Genomic DNA, 18,633 nt, shown 5'->3' on the forward strand with positions numbered 1-18,633 from the left:
CTGCCCGCATCTCTCCACCCTCATTGGTTGAGATAGCAGCGCAGCTCTATTGGCTCCTGCTGCTGTCGATCAAAGTTGGTGAGCCAATGAGGAGAGAGGGGCGGGGCCGAACCCCAGCTCCGTGTCTGAATGGACACACAGAGCAGCGGCTCCAGTGCCCCCATAGCAAGTTGCTTGCTGTGGAGGCAGGAGTTAGGGACCCGAGAAGAGGAGGATCTGGGTTGCTCTGTGCAAAACCACTACACAGAGCAGGTAAGTTTTCCCCCTTTTTTTTAAAAAAAAAAAACAGATATTTTATCACTTTATAGAAGAACTCTGGACAAAAGTTTAATTTTCCTATGCAGTGGGGCTGTGCCCACACTGCATGGGTTAACTGCTTGTTTTGTGCTGGGGTGCAAGGATGACTACATTTATGCAATCCTTTGGGAAAAAGCATTCCCCCACGTCAAGCGGTGAACTTTTAGTGCTGTCCAGAGCCTGTCTATGGGCGTGATGATGTCGGTAAAAGTCCATTCACAAGACCGACCGCTAGTGTGCACCTGAACCGGACTGAAAAACGCACAGGACTCTTTTCAAAGACGCACCACAGCCGGCCTGCAGATATGTGAACCGGCTCCAAAGAGAAGTACATTTTTAAGGGATAAAAATATATGTTGTCTTTGCCATTGATCCAGGGCTGCAACGGACGATTATTTTCATAATCGATTATTGTTTCGATTAGTCGGATAATAGCCTTAAGAAAAAAAAATTGCATTTTTTTATTTTTTGGGGCCAATTTGTTGTTGGGCAGATTACAAAACACAAATTGCCGCAAAAACATTAAAGTATATTGAACCAAAAAATAAATAAAAATAGCATCATTTTGCGTTGAAAAGTCCTCGCCCTTTCCAAATATGCAGCAGCTGAAAAAAAAATTCATGGATGTAAACGTGTCCCATAGGAAAACATGTAAATGAACTGTAGTGTGTTTCTGCAAGAAACAGAGGTGTGACCCAGGCCTGAGATGTTTGGTAACATAATGGGGGTTAAAAAAAAAATAAGTACAAAAAGTGCAAATAATCGCTACTGTAAGGGGTTCATTTTTTTTCTGTGGGACAGTGAAAGTAATATTTACAGTAGCGATTTGCTTTTTTGTACTATAAAGGGCTAATTTTAGTTTTTTGACCCCCATTATGTTACTGGCCGATTAATCGATTATGAAAATTTTAATCGATTAATTTCATAATCGATTAGTTGTCGATTAATCGATTAGATGTTTCAGCCCTACATTGATCCTGATTACTTGTTCTGTTGTTGTTACTTTTATGCACTGTAGTAGTTTTATGTTACGATGGACATGGCTGCAGCGGAGGCAGTACAGCTGTCCTTGGCTAATTCTGATGGCTGTAATTTACAGTAACCTATGTGACATGATTGATCATTGTGTCCAGATTGAGGTGTCTGCGTCTCTGTGTCTTGAAGATAAAGTCATGCCTTAAGAGCTTATTCTCTATTTCTAGAGATCCGCTTGTATTTATTTTGCCGGCACGGTCGCCGAGCATGCTCAGGGAGGGTTGTCCGCACAGCTTGCCAGACCTGATTGCGCCAGTTGTCAGATTAAGAATCATTAGAACACTTGCATGCAACTTCCGGGTCTTGACAGACTGGCAAAAAGTCATTCTTCAGAGCCGCTGTACCATGGAGACACGGGGTCCGAGGGGAGGGCAGTGATTGATTGCTCTGGAGGTATTGGGCTTTGCAGTGGTAAGGATTGTCATGGATAGGCAGTCTGCCACCATTGCATGGAGCTGTGATGGTCATTATATACCAATACGGTCATATGTAGTGTGTACAATATAAAACTCGCAAGACTTCTGTGCTTTCTTCAAAGAGGACCTGTCACCTTGTAACAGACATGATGATGCAAATAATTAGGGATGCACCAACACCAGTTTTTTTAAGATCGAGTACTGATACCTTTTCTCAAATACTCGCGTTTACCAATACCTATTTTTAGTGTGACAGTTTTTTATTTATTTTTTGTATATTTACAGTTAATTAATATTATGAAAAACTGTAAGCCCTAGTGCACACCAGTGCCGCTTTGAAATCACACTATTTTAGCACGATTTCAAAGCCGCAGATCTGTGCGATTTTGGACCTCTGATTTCTTTGCGGCTAGTTGGGCATAGAAATGAAAATTCTGGTAAACAAAAATGCACTTAACTAAAACCAACATCAGCGTTTTTTTAATATATATTAGGGCTGTGCGTTAAACGCGATATTAACGGCGTTAACGCAAACCCATGTTAACGCCGTCAATATTTTTGTCGCGCGATTAACGCGGGGGGGCTCGGGGTGGACGTGCAGAGTGTGCAGCGGCGCAGCGCGGCTTACCTTCTCGCTGGATTCACAGGCAAGTTACTCACCTTGTCCCTGGATCCAGCGATGCCACCCCGCTGTGTGATCGAGCGGGTCCTCCTTGCTTGGCGGGTCCTCCTCGCTCGATTCACAGTGTCTGTGTGCCGCCGATCTCCGTTCCCTGCGACGTTACGACGCACGGGGACGGAGAACGGCGCCAAATTCAAAAAAGTAAACAAACACAATACACACAGTATACTGTAATCTTATAGATTACAGTACTGTATGTAAAAAATACACACCCCCCTTGTCCCCAGTGGTCTGCCCAGTGCCCTACATGTACTTTTATAAAATAAAAACTATTCTTTCTGCCTGAAAACTGTAGATTGTCCAAAAGTGTCCCTTTATGTCAAAAATGGTTTTAGATCAGCTAGAAAACAGCGATCATAAATTATAATCACTTGCAGAATTGTGCGATATTTGTGGGGAAATTCGTCATAAATTAGATAGATTAATCGTGAGTTAACTATGACATTAATGTGATTAATCGCGATTAAAAATTTTAATAGTTTGACAGCACTAATATATATATATATATATATATATATATATATATATATATATATATATATATATATATATATATATAAACAATTGTATTCTATTCAACTTTTTAATTTAATACCATGAATTTATATGAATTTGTCCGCCAGGATCAGCACCTTTTTGAAGCGATGTTAAAAAATCCTGCTTGCTGCATTTTTGGTGCAGATTTGGTCAGCACCTCTCCATCGAAATGCCTTGAAAACGCAGTAAGAACGCATCAAAAATAAGCCCGTGTTGTGTTTTTGATTCATTTTTTTTGAGTCGCGTGACTTATGAAAAACACACCAAAAGCGCAGCAAAATCGTGAGCATTTTCGGCAGCTATTATCGGCACCTTTTTTACTTTCGGCACAACACTGAAAACCCTATTTGAGATTTTGTTGTATTACTAATTGCGACTTCATTTAACAGAAGTCAATGTAAGTTGCAATGGGATCGAAAAAAAAAGGTATCCATTATTAAGCATTTGCACAAATGCTCCAATACTATATCGGTATTGGTGCAACGCTACAAGGAATGGAAGAGCAGATGTTTGGGTTTTTTTTTGTGTGTGTGGACTACCCTTTTTTTCATCTCCATGATGATGATCTCCTCCAATCTCTATTGCCCATTCAGTAGAAGCTGCATGGCTGATGGGTGGATTTGCTGATGGTGACAACAGTGAATTATGCCCGGGTACCCTGTGTTGAAATTGCTAATTGCTCGGATGACCATGCTACAGGGTGACAACATGGGAGCACAATTGGGAGACTAGGGAAGAGCGTTGTCACCCTATAACTGGAAGTAGACAATATACAGAATAGCAACCAACAACAGTGCTCATAGGTTGTATATTGTTTATTATAAAGCACATATTTTGGAGAGAGATTCTACAATCAAGAGATCCTCAGTAAGATTGGTGCACTGCAGATCCTAGTGCCCTCAGTATAAAACGTCCACTGATGGAAATGAGCCCTTACAGCCTATTCAGTTGCCCCCAGACCTAATGAGCATTTAAAGTGATACTAAAGTCTTGTTTTTTTTCCTATAAGAATAACAAACATGTTATACTTACCTCCTCTGTGCAGTTGGATTTGCACAGAGCATCGAAAATCCTCCTCTTCTCGGGTCCCTCTTCTGTGATCCTGGCCCCTCCCTCCTGTTGGGTGCCCCCACAGTAAGCAGCTTGCTATGGGGGCACCCTTTCAGAAACGGACCCCTGATCCAGCCCCACCCATTTCTCCATTAATTGGCTAGCTGACTTTGACTGCAGCGGGAGCCAATGGCTGTGTCTCCGCCAATCAGGAAGGAGAATCTCGGATGGCTGAGAGACTCGTGGACATTGTTGGACAGAGAGGGACCTCAGGTAAGTATTAGGTGGACTGCTGCACACAGAAGGCTTTGTATCCTAATGCATTCAATACAATAAGATAAAAAACCTTCTGACTTTACCCCTTTAACCACTAGTCGACCAGCCGCCGCAGTTTTACGGCGGCAGGTCGGCTGCGCGAAATCACATAATATAACGTGATTTCGCATTTCAGCTACTAGGGGCGTGTGCCCCCCTGCTCGCCCCTGGTGCCGACGTGCACCCACGATTGCTCGTTACATAGCGAGAGAACCGGGAGCTGTGTGTGTAAACACAGCTCCCGGTCCTTTCAGGGGGAGAAATGACTGATCGCATGTTCATACAATGTATGAACAGCGATCTGTCATTTCCCCTAGTCGGTCCCACCCCCCCTTCAGTTAGAACACACCCAGGGAACATAATTAACCTCTTCCTCGTCACCTTCCCTGCCAATGACATTTTTACAGTAATCAATGCATTTTTATAGCACTATAATATTAGCGCTATAAAAATGGTCCCAAAAATGTGTCAAAAGTGTCCGAAGTGTCCGCCATAAGGTCGCAGTACCGATAAAAATTGCAGATCGCCGCCATTACTAGTACAAAAAAAAATATTGATAAAAATGCCTTAACAACCCCCTATTTTGTAGACGCTATAACTTTTGCGCAAACCGATCAATAAACGCTTATTGCGATTTTTTTATGAAAAATATGTAGAAGAATACGTATCGGCCTAAACTGAGGAAAAAAATGTTTTTTTTTTATATTTTTGGGGGATATTTATTACAGCAAAAAGTAAAAAATATTTTTTGTTTATTGCTCTATTTTTGTTTATAGAGCAAAAAATAAAAACTGCAGAGGTGATCAAATACCACCAAAAGAAAGCTCTATTTGTGGGGAAAAAGGGACACCAATTTTGTTTGGGAACCACGTTGCACGACCGCGCAATTGTCAGTTAAAGCGGCGCAGTGCCGAATCGCAAAAAGTGGCCCGGTCATTGACCAGCAAAATGGTCCGGGGCTTAAGTGGTTAAGCCTTATGCAAGGTTTTTTTTTTTTTTTTTTTTTCCCCCGATGCCCGGAGTAGAGCTTTAATCCAAAGTCAGCAATGACTTCTCCTGTATTTATATCCTGACAGGTTCCCTTTAAATGTTGTTTTGTTTTCCCTTTCCCCTTCTCATGCAGAAAAAAGCTGCGGGTAAACAAGCAATTTAAAACCAGAAAATAGCTTCTGCTTCTGTCGACACCTTGTTTATTTTCTGCACCAGATAAAAAGTTCAGTTTTCTGATATTCGTATCCAGATAAGTCAGTAAACAAGATTAATATAGTGTGGAAAGGGTTGTCAGCAGCCCTGGCAAAGGAAATCAGTTGCCTGTACATAGAAGACAGTGTAAACCGAATAAAAGTGTCAGCTCCTCCATGCGATAATGTGATCATGGACCTTTAACTAAGCATGACATAGGCAACACCGCGCCATTCTTCCAGCCAGGCTGGAGAAAATGGATTACTGTATTCTAGGGATAACCGGCCGCAGAAGCATGAAAACCTCATTTTCACATTAATCCAGGATGTTCCTCTGCGCTGAAACTACAGGTACATCATGTGGGCTCCAATTCACCGGCATGTAACCGCTCACTAATTCAATTGGAGGCTGATCCCCTCCAGTTAGTATTTCTCTCCGGCTGTCTTTCTACATTTGTATGCATTTTCAATAACGCTGAACCCCAGGCAAACATCGAATGAAGTACATAGAAGGGGCTGTTTTACCTGCCAAAGGATTTGTATTTCTGTCCACCCAGTCCTGACTTTTGCACAGCTCTGCTGCACAGTCAGGGGAAGAGACCTATGTTTTCTCTGCTACAATTAAGTAACACTTACAGGTCTTGTCCCTCCTCCAACCTGTGATTGGATGGTGAAAGAAAAGGCAGCAGCCGATAAACTCATCTCTGTCACGCTGCTCTCTCCTCCTGTTAGCACAGGGGTGGCCAACCAGTGGCCCGCGGAGCCCTCTGATGTGGCCCGCGACCTCCTGCTCTGGAATGAGGGGTTGGCGAGCCCAGATCGCAGGTTGCCGACCATCCATACCACAGCATTAGTGTTGTGAATGAAGCTGGTGGTAGAGTAAGGGTCCTTTCACACGTGCGGACCGTTCGTCCGTTTTTTCATACGTCCGTTTATGGACTGCAGTGCTTTCCAATGGGATAGCGTACATTAGCGGATGAGCATCCGCTAACGTCCATTAACATCCGTCTCCGTTAAGCTCCGTTTTTTTGAACGGAAGAAAACCCTATTTTTCTTCCGTCAAAAAACAGAACAGACAAAAAACCGATGTTAGCGGACGATCCGTTTAACATTCGATCCGCTAACATCCGTTTTTCATCAAAATATGTAATAAAAATAAAGTTCTAACAAAAAAAAAACGGATGAAAAAACGGATGAAACACGGATGACAACTGATGAAAAACGGATGACCACTGATGAAAAACTGATCAACTGATGATAAAAAACTGATCAACTGATGATAAAAAACTGATCTAAAAAACGGTCCGCACGTGTGAAAGGACCCTTAGAAAGCAGCTGCAGAGCAGAGCCCTATATGCCAATGCTTCCTGTATAGCGCCGGCTTTTGCCACAGGCGGAGTCTATGGCAAAGTTAAGCTAACTCGCAAGATAAACGCAGGTGCAGTACGCTGCAGGCATAGGCAAACCGTAGCACATCAGTGTGAAAGCCTTGGGCCCTTTTCACACGATCGGCCCGACCCAATCAGATCCTCAATTCACCTCTATAGAAGGGCACACACTTTTGTCCGCTTACGCCCACCTACCTCCAATCCGCAAAAAAAAAAAACAGAAGGGACTTTGTCCCCTTCCATCTGGGTGGATCGGATCGAAGGGCCTAAAGAATAGCAGTGACCTGTCATCCGCTCGCTTCACTCATTGTGGCCCGTGACTGGTTACCAAGTTGCTTAAGTGGCCCTCGCTCTTCAAAAGGTTGGACACCCCTGTGTTAGCGTGTTCCTTGTTAGTAGGTGAGCACTGCAGGACAACTGATTGGTTCCTTGGGCTTCTCCCTCTTCCAGTCTAAGCTCTTATGAATAGGTACTTCATGAGGCTGAAACCAATTTTAATTTCAGGTACTTATACTGCTTGCATTTAGAGTCGCACTTAAAGTGATTATAAACGATCACTGTATAAAACAATTCATTCTGTTTAAAATAGAAATGAAGGTAAAACATTTTCATATAGATATAAAAGAGGGTATTTATCATTTTTTTTTTTTTTATAAGTCTGTTCTCAGCTGCATAAGAGCTGGGGGGTGGAGAAGGGTCTGTTTATTAAAAGTCAGCAGCTATAACCTTTTGTAGCTGCTGACTTTTAATTAACAAAAAAAGCCTGGAACTCCCCTTTAATGCAGCAGAGAGATCTCAATGGCATATCAAAGGCTCCACGTTGCAGCATTCATTTCATAAATGGGCCATTACATGGACGTGGTGGTGTGAACCAAACTTGCGGCATATTGCTGATTAGCGATAGCCTCTCTTCATGGGGTGCTCAGTTTGTTTTAAAGCAGGGGTCTCCAAACATTCTAAACAAAGGTCCGGTTTATTGTCCTTCAGACTCTAGGAGGGCCGGACTATGGCCAGCGGGAGTGTAAATATTCCTGGCATCAGTGGGAGTAAGCATTGCCACATTTGGTATTAGGGGGAGGAACAGTGCCCAGTCCTTTGTATTATAGGGAGGAATGGTACCCCATTTTTGGTGTCAGTGGGAGAAATTATGCCCCATTGTTGGTGGCAGAATAGTGTCTTGTATCAGTGGGAGGAATAGTGCCCAAAGGGCCGGAAAAGGGCAAGCAGAGGGCCAAATCTGGCCCTCGGGTCGCAGTTTGGAGACCACTGTTTTAAAGGCTAATTTCACCTTTAGGAGCAATCATACATGTTACACCCATATTTAGGGCTTTAACACCACCAACAAAGCCCCTGTCTCTGTGACAGCAGGAGGGGGTTCCTCTCCCCACACTTTCTGTCCTGTTTAAAAAATGGGCACCAACCACATAGCACGCTTCATTCATTTACAGCAATTTTTGAATGAGTGAACTAAAAGTCCATTCCTCCACCGGGTTGAACAGACATAGTTTCAATAGACTGCGAGCGCCCTAATCGGCATGCTTGTAGTCCATTCACACTGCCTCTAGCTCTGTACATAGGAATGGGCAACAGCGCTGTAGGCAGTGTGCAGGAGCCTGGAATTTCACCCGAGACCCACTGATCGTGGGTACAATGCCAGCTCCTGTGAAAAAAATTATAAATGTACATTTCTTTTCCCTGACAAAATATGTGCAATTTATTTTTATTTATTTTACAAAGGTGAACTTATCCTTTAACCACTTGGCGACCAGCCCACAGTAAAAATATGTTGTTAATCTGATGTTAAATACCGGTGTTATGGCAGCTAGCTAGCTTTTTTTTTTTTTTTTTTTACTATTGCTGATTCTCTCTGAGATAAAAGTGGTCCTGTGGCCGAATTCGCCTCAGGATCACTTTTAGAAGTAGCAGAAGGGGTGACCAATTTCCCCCACCCCTGCTGCCGGTTTCCTGTCATTCCCGGGCTTACCTAACAGATCGGTAAAGCCCGGGAGCGATCCGATGTGGCCGTTAGCTGGGCATGGAGACAAGTGTAGCCAAGTCGCCATTTCCAGTTCCTGAGCCATAATATTATTTTAAAGAGTTAAAAAAGAAAAATAAATTATTTTGCCTTATTTCTTATAAAAGAGATGTTTACAAAAAAAAATAAAAATAAAGGGACAGTGTTAAAAAAAAAAGAAGCAATATTTTTATTTATTTTTTTAAACGCCCCATACCTCCATTCTCGCGTACAGAAGAGAACGCATACGCAAGTCGTGTAAGCAGTGTTCAAACCACAATCATTAGAGGGAGAGCAATAATTCTAGTATTCAGGGCGTAATACAAAATAAAGAAAACTTCCTGATCGTAGAACCGTCCCACTGCCATAATGTATCTACCACCGTTGTCTTTAATTATAGTGGTGGGAGTAAAAGGGGCCCGCTTCGAAAAACCTATGGCTACGCCCCCCCTTTTTTTCCTGACCCCTGCTAAGTAAAATTGTGGGTACTTTACACTAAGATAACGGGGTGCCGAGGTTTTAGAGAAATGGGTCTCCTGTAGTAAGAGGACTTCAGCATTATGTTTATGGTAATACTGGAAGGCTTTAGTCCTTTAACAGGGGAATTGAAGCCGTGTACATTGTGGCTGATAAATGAATAGTCAGTGACAGAAGTGGCATGGCAGAGCACTCTTACCTCGTGTAGGTGAAAACATAGCTGGGTTGCTGGGGCGGAGGCAGTCGATTTCTGAAATTCTCCAGACCACTCAGCGTTGGGGGGGGGGGGGGGGGGGTGTCGATCCGAGATTCACATAGAAAAAGGGGGGACAAGAAGGAGAATTAGAAAGATATAGAAAAAACATAAAAACAATAGTAGGCCGTAGGCCTAAACGTCGTAACTAAAACTGTTGTAATAATTGTATCTTATATAGGAGAACATGGGGAATAACCCCTACTGGAGACAACCTTCGGTATGTTAAGTGCAAGGGTACCATCCTCACCAGAGAATAGGTAGTCTCGCAATTTGAGTGGCATGTATGACCACCCCAACCCAAACATGTAAAATAAAAACGTCTTAAAAAGGACAATCAGGGTAACACTTAAGAAAATACGAACCATTGCTCTTGGTGCAACACCACGTGCTGCCCGCAGTGACACTTATCCCCGAGGGCGGCGACACTGGGGCAGGAAGGATCCCCATCGTTTGTTCCCGCCCCCGCGACACCCTCCCAATAGGGGAATAACTGAGCGTCCCAGACAGAAACTCCAATTCCTGAATTGGTTATCTGATAGCCATATTGGAGTCTGGAGGGGCAGAAAACTATCAGTAAAACGTTCTATTAAAAAAAAACAGGTAACCAGGAAACACCGTCATCAGTAGAAGGCAACAGTAGCCTCGTAAGGCCAACCATCCAACCCAGCTGTAGATCTTCGCCCGTTTGAAACGTAGAAAAAGAGTGGGATCGTCCTTTATAAGTGAACGATGGCTTAAATGGGAATGCCCACCTATATTTGATCTGCTTGTCCATAAGTTGCTGTAGCAGTGGTCGAAGGTTTCTACGTTTCTGTACTGTAGACGGCGCCAGATACGTAAAAAGCTGTATAGAAGCTCTGAAAAGGGACAAGTCTTGCCTATTACGGGCTGCAAACATCATCTTCTCCTTTATACGATAGAAATGCAGCTTAACAATAACGTCCCGTGGCAATCCATCCATCCTCAGGGCTGTTAACGCACGGTGGATGCGATCAATTTCCATATGATGGGCGGAAATATCAGGGATAAGTTCTTTCATTAACTCCTTCATAGCCCCCTCTAGGTCAGTGTGGGTCTCCAGGAGGCTACGGATGCGTAGATTATATCTACGAGAGCGATTCTCCATGTCCTTAATTTTTGTATATGCCTCCTCCAACCGGTCCTGAAGGACTGTGAGCATGGTAGTATTCTGATTGACCCTTTTAATTGTGCTGTCCACCTTGGTTTCGATCAGTTCAAATCGTTCACCCAAACTGTGGATGTCTTTTTTTCAGATCAGTGGTAATCAAAGTACAGGCCTTAGAGAGCTCCTGCTGTAACATGGTGGAGAAGCGGGCAGCATGATGGCATCAGGGAAATAGTGGGTAAGCTGGGGAGGAGGAATCTCCTGACTTGGTTGACTAAACAGGGCCTAGGTCAAATCGTCCATGTTCCTGTCAATTGAGGAAGCTGGGGAGTAAACCGAGTCATGTCCCTCAGTGTATAGTGCTGGGGACGGGGGCTGTGAAGGTGACTCACCCCTCCGGATGGAGTCCATGTCTTCCAAAGATTGACAGGAGAAAGGATCCCTGGATAGCTCTGGATTGTTCTGCCTGCTTCCCCTGCGCCGTCTTATTTCGCCGCTGTATTACCGCGTGTGTCCGGACGGCCGGGCGCCATGTTGGAATGCGGCCAATGCTTTGGAGAAGGCTCCGCTCCTCTTCTGGCTCCAGGCTGCTTATACTGTCCCTTTCGTGGCTGGCCCCGTGCCCGCCGGTTCATCACCGTTCGGGGCTTCAGCTGGTCCGGTCCTGGTGCTCAGGCCCTGCTGTCTACGCTGTTTATAGCCTTGTTGGGTTGGGGCGCCTGGAGCTCAGCTAGATCACGTCCTTCCTGGAGGTCCTGTGTATGCGCATTTTTAATAACAAACACTTTAATGCATGAAATGTTGGGTATCTATTTACTTGGTGTAACATTATCGAAAATTTGGGGTAAAAATATTTTAGTTCATTAAAATTTATTTAACCACTTTACTACCGGCCGCTGTCAATTGACCTCGTCGAGCCACTAGGGGCTCCCGCCGCGTTACTGGGAACCCGATGCGTGTGCCCGGCGTCCGCGATGTCCGCCGGTCACCCGCGATTGCCCAGTAGCTGAGCAGTGCCGTGTAAACCCAGAGATCCACGTCCTGTCAGGGAGAGGAGACCGACGCTGTGTCCCTTGTACATAGGGACACAGATCGGTCACCTCCCCCAATCAGTCCTGTAATCGGGAGCGGTGATCAGTGTCGTGTCACACATGGCCCATCCCCTCTACAGTTAGCACACATCCCTAGGACACATTTAACCCCTTGATCGCCCCCTAGTGGTTAACCCCCTCCCTGCCAGTCACATTTACACAGTAAGCAGTGGATATTTATAGCAGTGTTCGCTGTATAATGTGAATGGTCCCAAAATAGTGTCAAAAGTGTCCGGTGTGTCTGCCGAATTTAGCAGTCACGATAAAAATCACTGATCGCCGACATTACTAGTTAAAAAAAGAAAAATGCTATAAATCTATCCCCTGTTTTGTAGCCGCTTATTGCGTTATTTTTTTTCTTTACCAAAAATATGTAGAAGAATACGTATCGGCCTAAACTGAGGAAATTTTTTTTTTTATATATATTTTGGGGGATATTTATTATAGCAAAAAGTAAAAAATATTGCTTTTTTTTCCAAAACCGCAGAGGTGATCACATACCACCAAAAGAAAGCTCTATTTGTGGGGAAAAAAATGATTAAAATTTCATTTGGATAAAGTGTTGCATGGCCGCGCAATTGTGACAGCGCTGAAAGCTGAAAAATGGCTTGGGCAGGAAGGGGGTGACAGTGCCCTGTATTGAGGTGGTTAAAAATAAATATAAATAAATATATTGCAAGTATCACCATTTTATTCTCTAGGGTCTCTGTTAAAAATATATATATATATATATATATATATATATATATATATATATTATATATATATATATATAGTAAACAAAAAGTTCCAGAAAAGGATTGGTCAGCAAGGGGTTAATATGATTTTCTGTCATTTCTAATGAGGTGTCTTAATATATTTGAAGAATAAAAGTATAGACTATTATGCAATTCTCATAAACCAGACACTTGGAAAAGCCTTCCCCCGTCGTCCTTCCTCGCAGCCTTTTGTTGATTACGACTATACAGGTCCTCTTTAGGATCTTGGCACCGTGGGGAAGAATTGAGACTTCGGCCTCTATAAACATTGTTTAGTTTTCCGTCCCGTTTAGACGAAGACAAACAGGCAGCGCGGCTCCTGTGCAGCTATTTACACACAGCAGGAATGGCTCCGCAAACCGCCAAGCTGAACAAATAATGCCGTAGTAATTCTACAACGATTATGATTACAGCCGCGCTAGCAGACAGCTCCCTGGAAATTGTGCTGTGAGATGTGTAATTTTCTGCAATGGGGAAATACCGATCTATGGCTCATTTCTAAGCAGTCCGGACTATGTTACAGTGCACCTATGCTGTGCAGGGGGGGCCCAAAATGAAGCAAGAGCCCACAGGAGCCAATCAAATCATCTCCCAATTCTTTAGGGAGATTGAACGAGGGTATCGTTGGGTGCTGTTAGCCAGACCAGTTCATAGTCACTTAGGCCCAGATTCTCAAAGGGCTTACAACGGCGCAACGCCATGTACGCCGTCGTAAGTCTTATTCTGGGCCGTCGTATCAATGCGACTGATTCTTAGTATCAGTTACGCATAGATATCCATTAGATCCGACAGGCGTAAGGCTCTTACGCTGTCGGATCTTAAATGTAATTTATTTTTTCGGCCGCTAGGTGTCGCCTCCGTCGTTTTCCCCGTTGAGTATGCAAATTAGCTAGATACGCGAATTCCTGAACATACGCGCGGCCAACGCAGTAAAGTTACGACGTTTACGTTAGGCTTGTTCCGGCGTAAAGTTGCTCCATGGTATATGAGGCGCAATCAATGTTAAGTATGGCCGTCGTTCCCGCGTCGAAATTTGTAAATTTACGTTGTTTGCGTAAGTCGTCCGTGAATGGGGCTGGACGGCATTTACGTTCACGTCAAAAAAAATGACGTCCTTGCTACGTCATTTGGAGCAATGCACCCTGGGATATTTTTCGGACGGCGCATGCGCAGTACGTCCGGCGCGGGAACGCGCTTAATTTAAATGCTCGACGCCCCCTACCCGGCTAATTTGAATTAGGCGGGCTTGCGCTGGGTGATTTACCCTACGCCGCCGCAACTTTACAGGCAAGTTCTTTTTGAATAAAGCACTTGCCTGTAAAACTTGCGGCGGCGTAACGTAAATGAGATACGTTACGCTCGCGGAGTTTTACGCCCATCTACGAGAATCTGGGCCTTAGACTTTTGAACCCCCCCTTTTTTTTCTTCGGATTATCCAATATAAATTTTTAGCTGGATCCAAATTTTGTTTTTAATTGTCCACGGACACGTATTTTCTTTCCGGTTGAATGTTTGCTCAGTAATCAAAGAAAATAAAGAAATTGATCCATGCCTTAGAAAATGTATTTTTTATTAAAACTCATAAAGTGGTTGTAAAGGCAGAAGTTTTTATTTTTTTATTTTAATACATTCTATGCATTAAGATAACAAGCCTTCTGTGTGTAGCAGCACCCCTTATTACTTACCTTAGGTCCATCTAGTTTCAGCGATGTCCATGAATGTCTCAGCTGTCCGAGATTCTCCTTCCTGATTGGAGGAGACACAGCAGGCGGCGCCTTTGGCTCCTGCTGCTGTCAAAGTCATCAAGCCAATCAGTGGAGAGAGGGGGCGCGGCCAGGTCGGGGCTTCGTGTCTGACTGGACACGGGGAGCTTGGTTCAGCTCGGGTGCCCCAAAAGCAATCTGCTTGCTGTGGGTGGACTTGCCAGGAGGGAGGGGCCAGGAGAGCCAAAGAGGGACCCGTGAAAAGGAGGATTGGAGCTGCTCTGTGCAAATCCACTGCAACAGAGGAGGTAAGTATAACATGTTAGTTATTTTTTTTAGGGAACAAAACAAGACTTTACAATCACTTTAATTGGAAATGATGGATAAAAAGAATTGAAAACAAAAGTTTGCTTAAATCGGAAGTTTAATCTTCTTTTATTTTGCCTTCCCTAGTTTTTAATTTTCTTCCTCATCCACATGCTAATACTAGGGATGTCCCGATACCGATACTAGTATCGGTATCGGGACCGATACCAAGCATTTCCCCGAGTACTTGTACTCGGGGAAATGCTCCCGATGCTTCACCCGATACTTGAGCGGGCAGGCAGGGGAGTTGCAAATCTTCTCTCCCCCATGGTCAGTGTTGTCTTCCCCTGTCTGTGCTGCTCTCTCACCTCCCCCCGTCCGTCCGTGCCGTTCTCTCTCCTCCCCTTCCCCCGTCCGTCCGTGCCGTTCTCTCTCCTCCCCTTCCCCCGTCCGTCCCGTTCTCTCCTCCCCTTCCCCCGTCCGTCCGTGCCGTTCTCTCCTCCCCTTCCCCCGTCCGTCCGTGCCGTTCTCTCCTCCCCTTCCCCCGTCCGTCCGTCCCGTTCTCTCCTCCCCTTCCCCCGTCCGTCCGTCCCGTTCTCTCTTCCCCCCCCCATCCATGCAGTGCTCTTTCCTCCCCTTCCCCCGTCCGTCCCGTTCTCTCTTCCCCCCCCCCCCCGTCCATGCAGTGCTCTTTCCTCCGTCCGTCCGTCCCGTTCTCTCTTCCCCCCCCCCCCCCCCCTCGTCCGTCCCTGCAGATCTCTCTCCATCCATCCCGTCCCCGTCCGTGCCGCTCTCCCCCCTCAATCTGTCAGGGGGGAGAGCGGAGGTAGGAGCCGCTAAGCCTGGCTCCTACCTTTTCTGAATGAACAGAGTCGGTGATCACCGACTCTGTCCATTCATATAACTGAGCATCGTAACCTCCTGACCTCCTGTGTTTACGATGCTTCAGTTTATGAATGAAGGAGTTTCCCTCCATTCATTTCAGCTGAAGCTGCTGAGAAAGGGACTGGGGAATCTGTTTCCCTAGTCCCTTTCTCTGTCTTAAAGGGGAAATGCCAGAGGACTGTTAAGACCCCTGAAATCTCTCCAAAGCCCCCCAACAGGGCTGATTAAAATTAAAATAAAAAATTGCAATAAATATTAAAAAATAAATAAAATGTAAAAAAATTCATAAAAAAAAACACACTGACAATTCACCCCCACCCCCCCTAAAAAAATAAATAAATAAAAATCACTGTAAAAAAAAAAAAAAAAAAAATACTGCCACTGTCACATGACATTAAAAAAAAGTATCGGTATTCGGTATCGGCGAGTACTTGAAAAAAAGTATCGGTACTTGTACTCGGTCTCAAAAAAGTGGTATCGGGACAACCCTAGCTAATACAATTTTGAAATAAAACCTTTGTTTTCATTTTATGCTTTATGTTCATCCCAGTGATGATGTCATAATGCAACCACAAAATACATTTTTTTTATTTTTACCCAACTCCAAATGATTTATCTTTTTCTATTTTTTTTACATCGCAGAAAACTGACATTTTAACAGGGGTGTGAAGACTTTTTATGCCCACCGTATATGCCAAATTCAGCTGTGCTTTGGGCTACCTGCATGCAGCTTAGAAGTGATAAGAAGAATGCTAACAGGAAAAGAGAGCAGAATGACCGAGAGATGAACTCATCACTGTGCTGCTTCTCCTTTCACTGTCCAGTCACAGTCTGGGCAAGGGTCCTTGATGACCTGTGCTCAGAGGAAGTAGGTTGAATGATGCTGGCCATCAGGACATCTAGTGGCTGAAAAAAGTTCTGACAGGGAATCCCTTTATTGAAGGTGACTCTCGCGGCAAATGCTGATTTTATTATTTTATCTTTTAATAGGTTATTATTTTTATCCTGTTGTTTTCGGCTGGAGTTCTGCTTCAAAAAAGAATCCACTGGCTTTAAAGCTGTCATATGGCTGCTTGGCAATGAAACGGCAGTTCTGGGTGGGCAGTTGCCCCTGAATGTCTCCTACAAATCCTAAAGTGAGAAATACATTTCTAGAAATGGCAGTATGTTTAAATTAATTAGATGCTGTTATTTATTTGCTTGTGATGGTGTTTGTATATCGAGGATAGAAAGAAATAATAGCAATTTTGTATCTTTTTCTTTACAGATCAGCAGCCCCGGCGCAAGCAGTAACGATCGCCTTGTACATTTCTCCCAGGATCCCGAGTAAGTACCACCTTCGCTGTGATTTTCATGATGAAATTCTGGGGTTGTCACAGGACAAGTCTCATCATTTCTGTATGATATATGGCAGCCTCATGTCCCAGACTGTCAGACACAAGCCTGCCTCTGTTCCAGGATGCAGCACTCTCCTTCCTCTGCCTTGATGTCTATTGAGGGGTTAGGTTTGCATGTTGGCTCCTCTGAAAAACTTTTACATTTCAATATTTGTATTTGGTTATGGATACTTATTTCAGCAGTTGCTCACATTACCGATTGACCTCCGGAAGATTTACCCCCCTTATCGACTAGGCAATTTTTTGCTTTTTGCATTACTTTAACTGACAATTTCACGGTCATGCAACGCTGTACCCAAATAACATTTCTATCACCCCCACAAATAGAGATTTCTATTGGTGGTATTTGATCACCACTGGGTTTTTTATTGTTTGTGCTATAAACAAAAAAGGCTGAACATTTTCGAAAAACATTTTTTTTACATTCTGCTATACAACATATCCAATAAATAATAATAAAAAAAATCAAATTTCTTCATAAATTTAGGCCAATATGTATTCTACATATTTTTGGTAAAAAAAATCCCAAAAAGTGTATATTGATTGGTTTGCACAAAAGTTATAACGTCTACAAACTATGGTGTATATATACTGGAATTTCTATTTCATAATTTTTTTATACTAGTAATGGTGGCAATCAGCCACTTATAATGGGACTGTGATAGTATGGCGGGCAGTCTGACACTAACTGGTACTTTGTGGGAATCGGTGACACTAATACAGTGATCAGTGCTAAAAATATACACTGTCACTGTACTAATGACACTAGCTGGTAAGGGGTTAACATCAGGGGCAATCAAAAGGTTAAATTTGTGCCTAACAGTGCTTGGTGTATTCACTGTGTGGTGCTTTTCTTAAGGGATCTGTCAGCACATCTCCACTGAGGACAGAGCTTTGAGTCAGGTATGGATTTGGAGGGGAACCCCACGCCAGCATTTAAAAAGAAAAATGGCATGGGTTCCCCGCCCCAAAATCCATACCAGACCCTAAGTCGAGCATGCAGGTAAGGAAAGGAAGGGGACGAGCGAGCGCCCCCCAGAACCATACCAGGCTACATGGCAGGTGGGTGCTTTGGGCCCCGCCCCAAAGCACCTTGTCCCCACGTTGATGGGGACAAGGGCCTCTTCCCCATAACCCTGGGCTGTGGTTGTGGGCATCTGCGGGCAAAGGGCTTACCCCCCCCCCCCATGTGAATGAGAATAGGGTACATAGTACCCCTATGTATGCACCATAAAAGTGCAAAAGTTAAAGTGGAAGTAAACCCCCCTATCGGTTTCAGCCAAGGAAGCTGCCATCTTTGCCTCTGTTTATTGTACAACTGCCATGATGCTGCACATGTGATCAGTTATGACACCAGCCATTGGATGGTTTGACAGTTTGATTGAGCGCACAACCAATGGGTGTGGTTTATTTCCGGCATGTGCCAGAAATAAAATGGTTTTATGGATAGGTATACTTTATTAAAGACAGTACAAGAGTTTTTGACCAGTCTTTTATTAATAAACAATATATATATATATATATATATATATATATATATATATGTGTGTGTGTGTTCCTCGACGTAGATTCATCATCAATCACGACCCCCGGCGCCACCCCTGTACCCAAAAAAAGAAACAAAAGCTCTGCTCACGATGAACACTTCCTTGATCTGCCTCCCGCTGTGTGACATTTCTTAAATAGCTAAGAGTTGGGTGGAGCTGATGTCACAGGGTA

The 18,633-nt window shown here is 43.9% G+C and overlaps 1 protein-coding gene across 2 annotated transcripts in view; it reads left to right on the forward strand.

Annotated features, from left to right (window-relative positions):
* Window positions 1-18,633, forward strand: part of GPATCH2 (G-patch domain containing 2) — a 249,658-nt gene that overhangs the window by 137,347 nt on the left and 93,678 nt on the right. For both annotated transcript variants that reach the window (XM_040351439.1, XM_040351440.1), the window contains exon 6: window positions 16,785-16,843. In XM_040351439.1, coding sequence (XP_040207373.1) covers window positions 16,785-16,843 — 59 coding nt within the window. The remainder of the gene's footprint in view (window positions 1-16,784; window positions 16,844-18,633) is intronic.

This window comes from Rana temporaria, chromosome 4, assembly GCF_905171775.1.
Source record: "Rana temporaria chromosome 4, aRanTem1.1, whole genome shotgun sequence".
In the NCBI taxonomy this organism is placed as follows: Eukaryota; Metazoa; Chordata; class Amphibia; order Anura; family Ranidae; genus Rana; species Rana temporaria.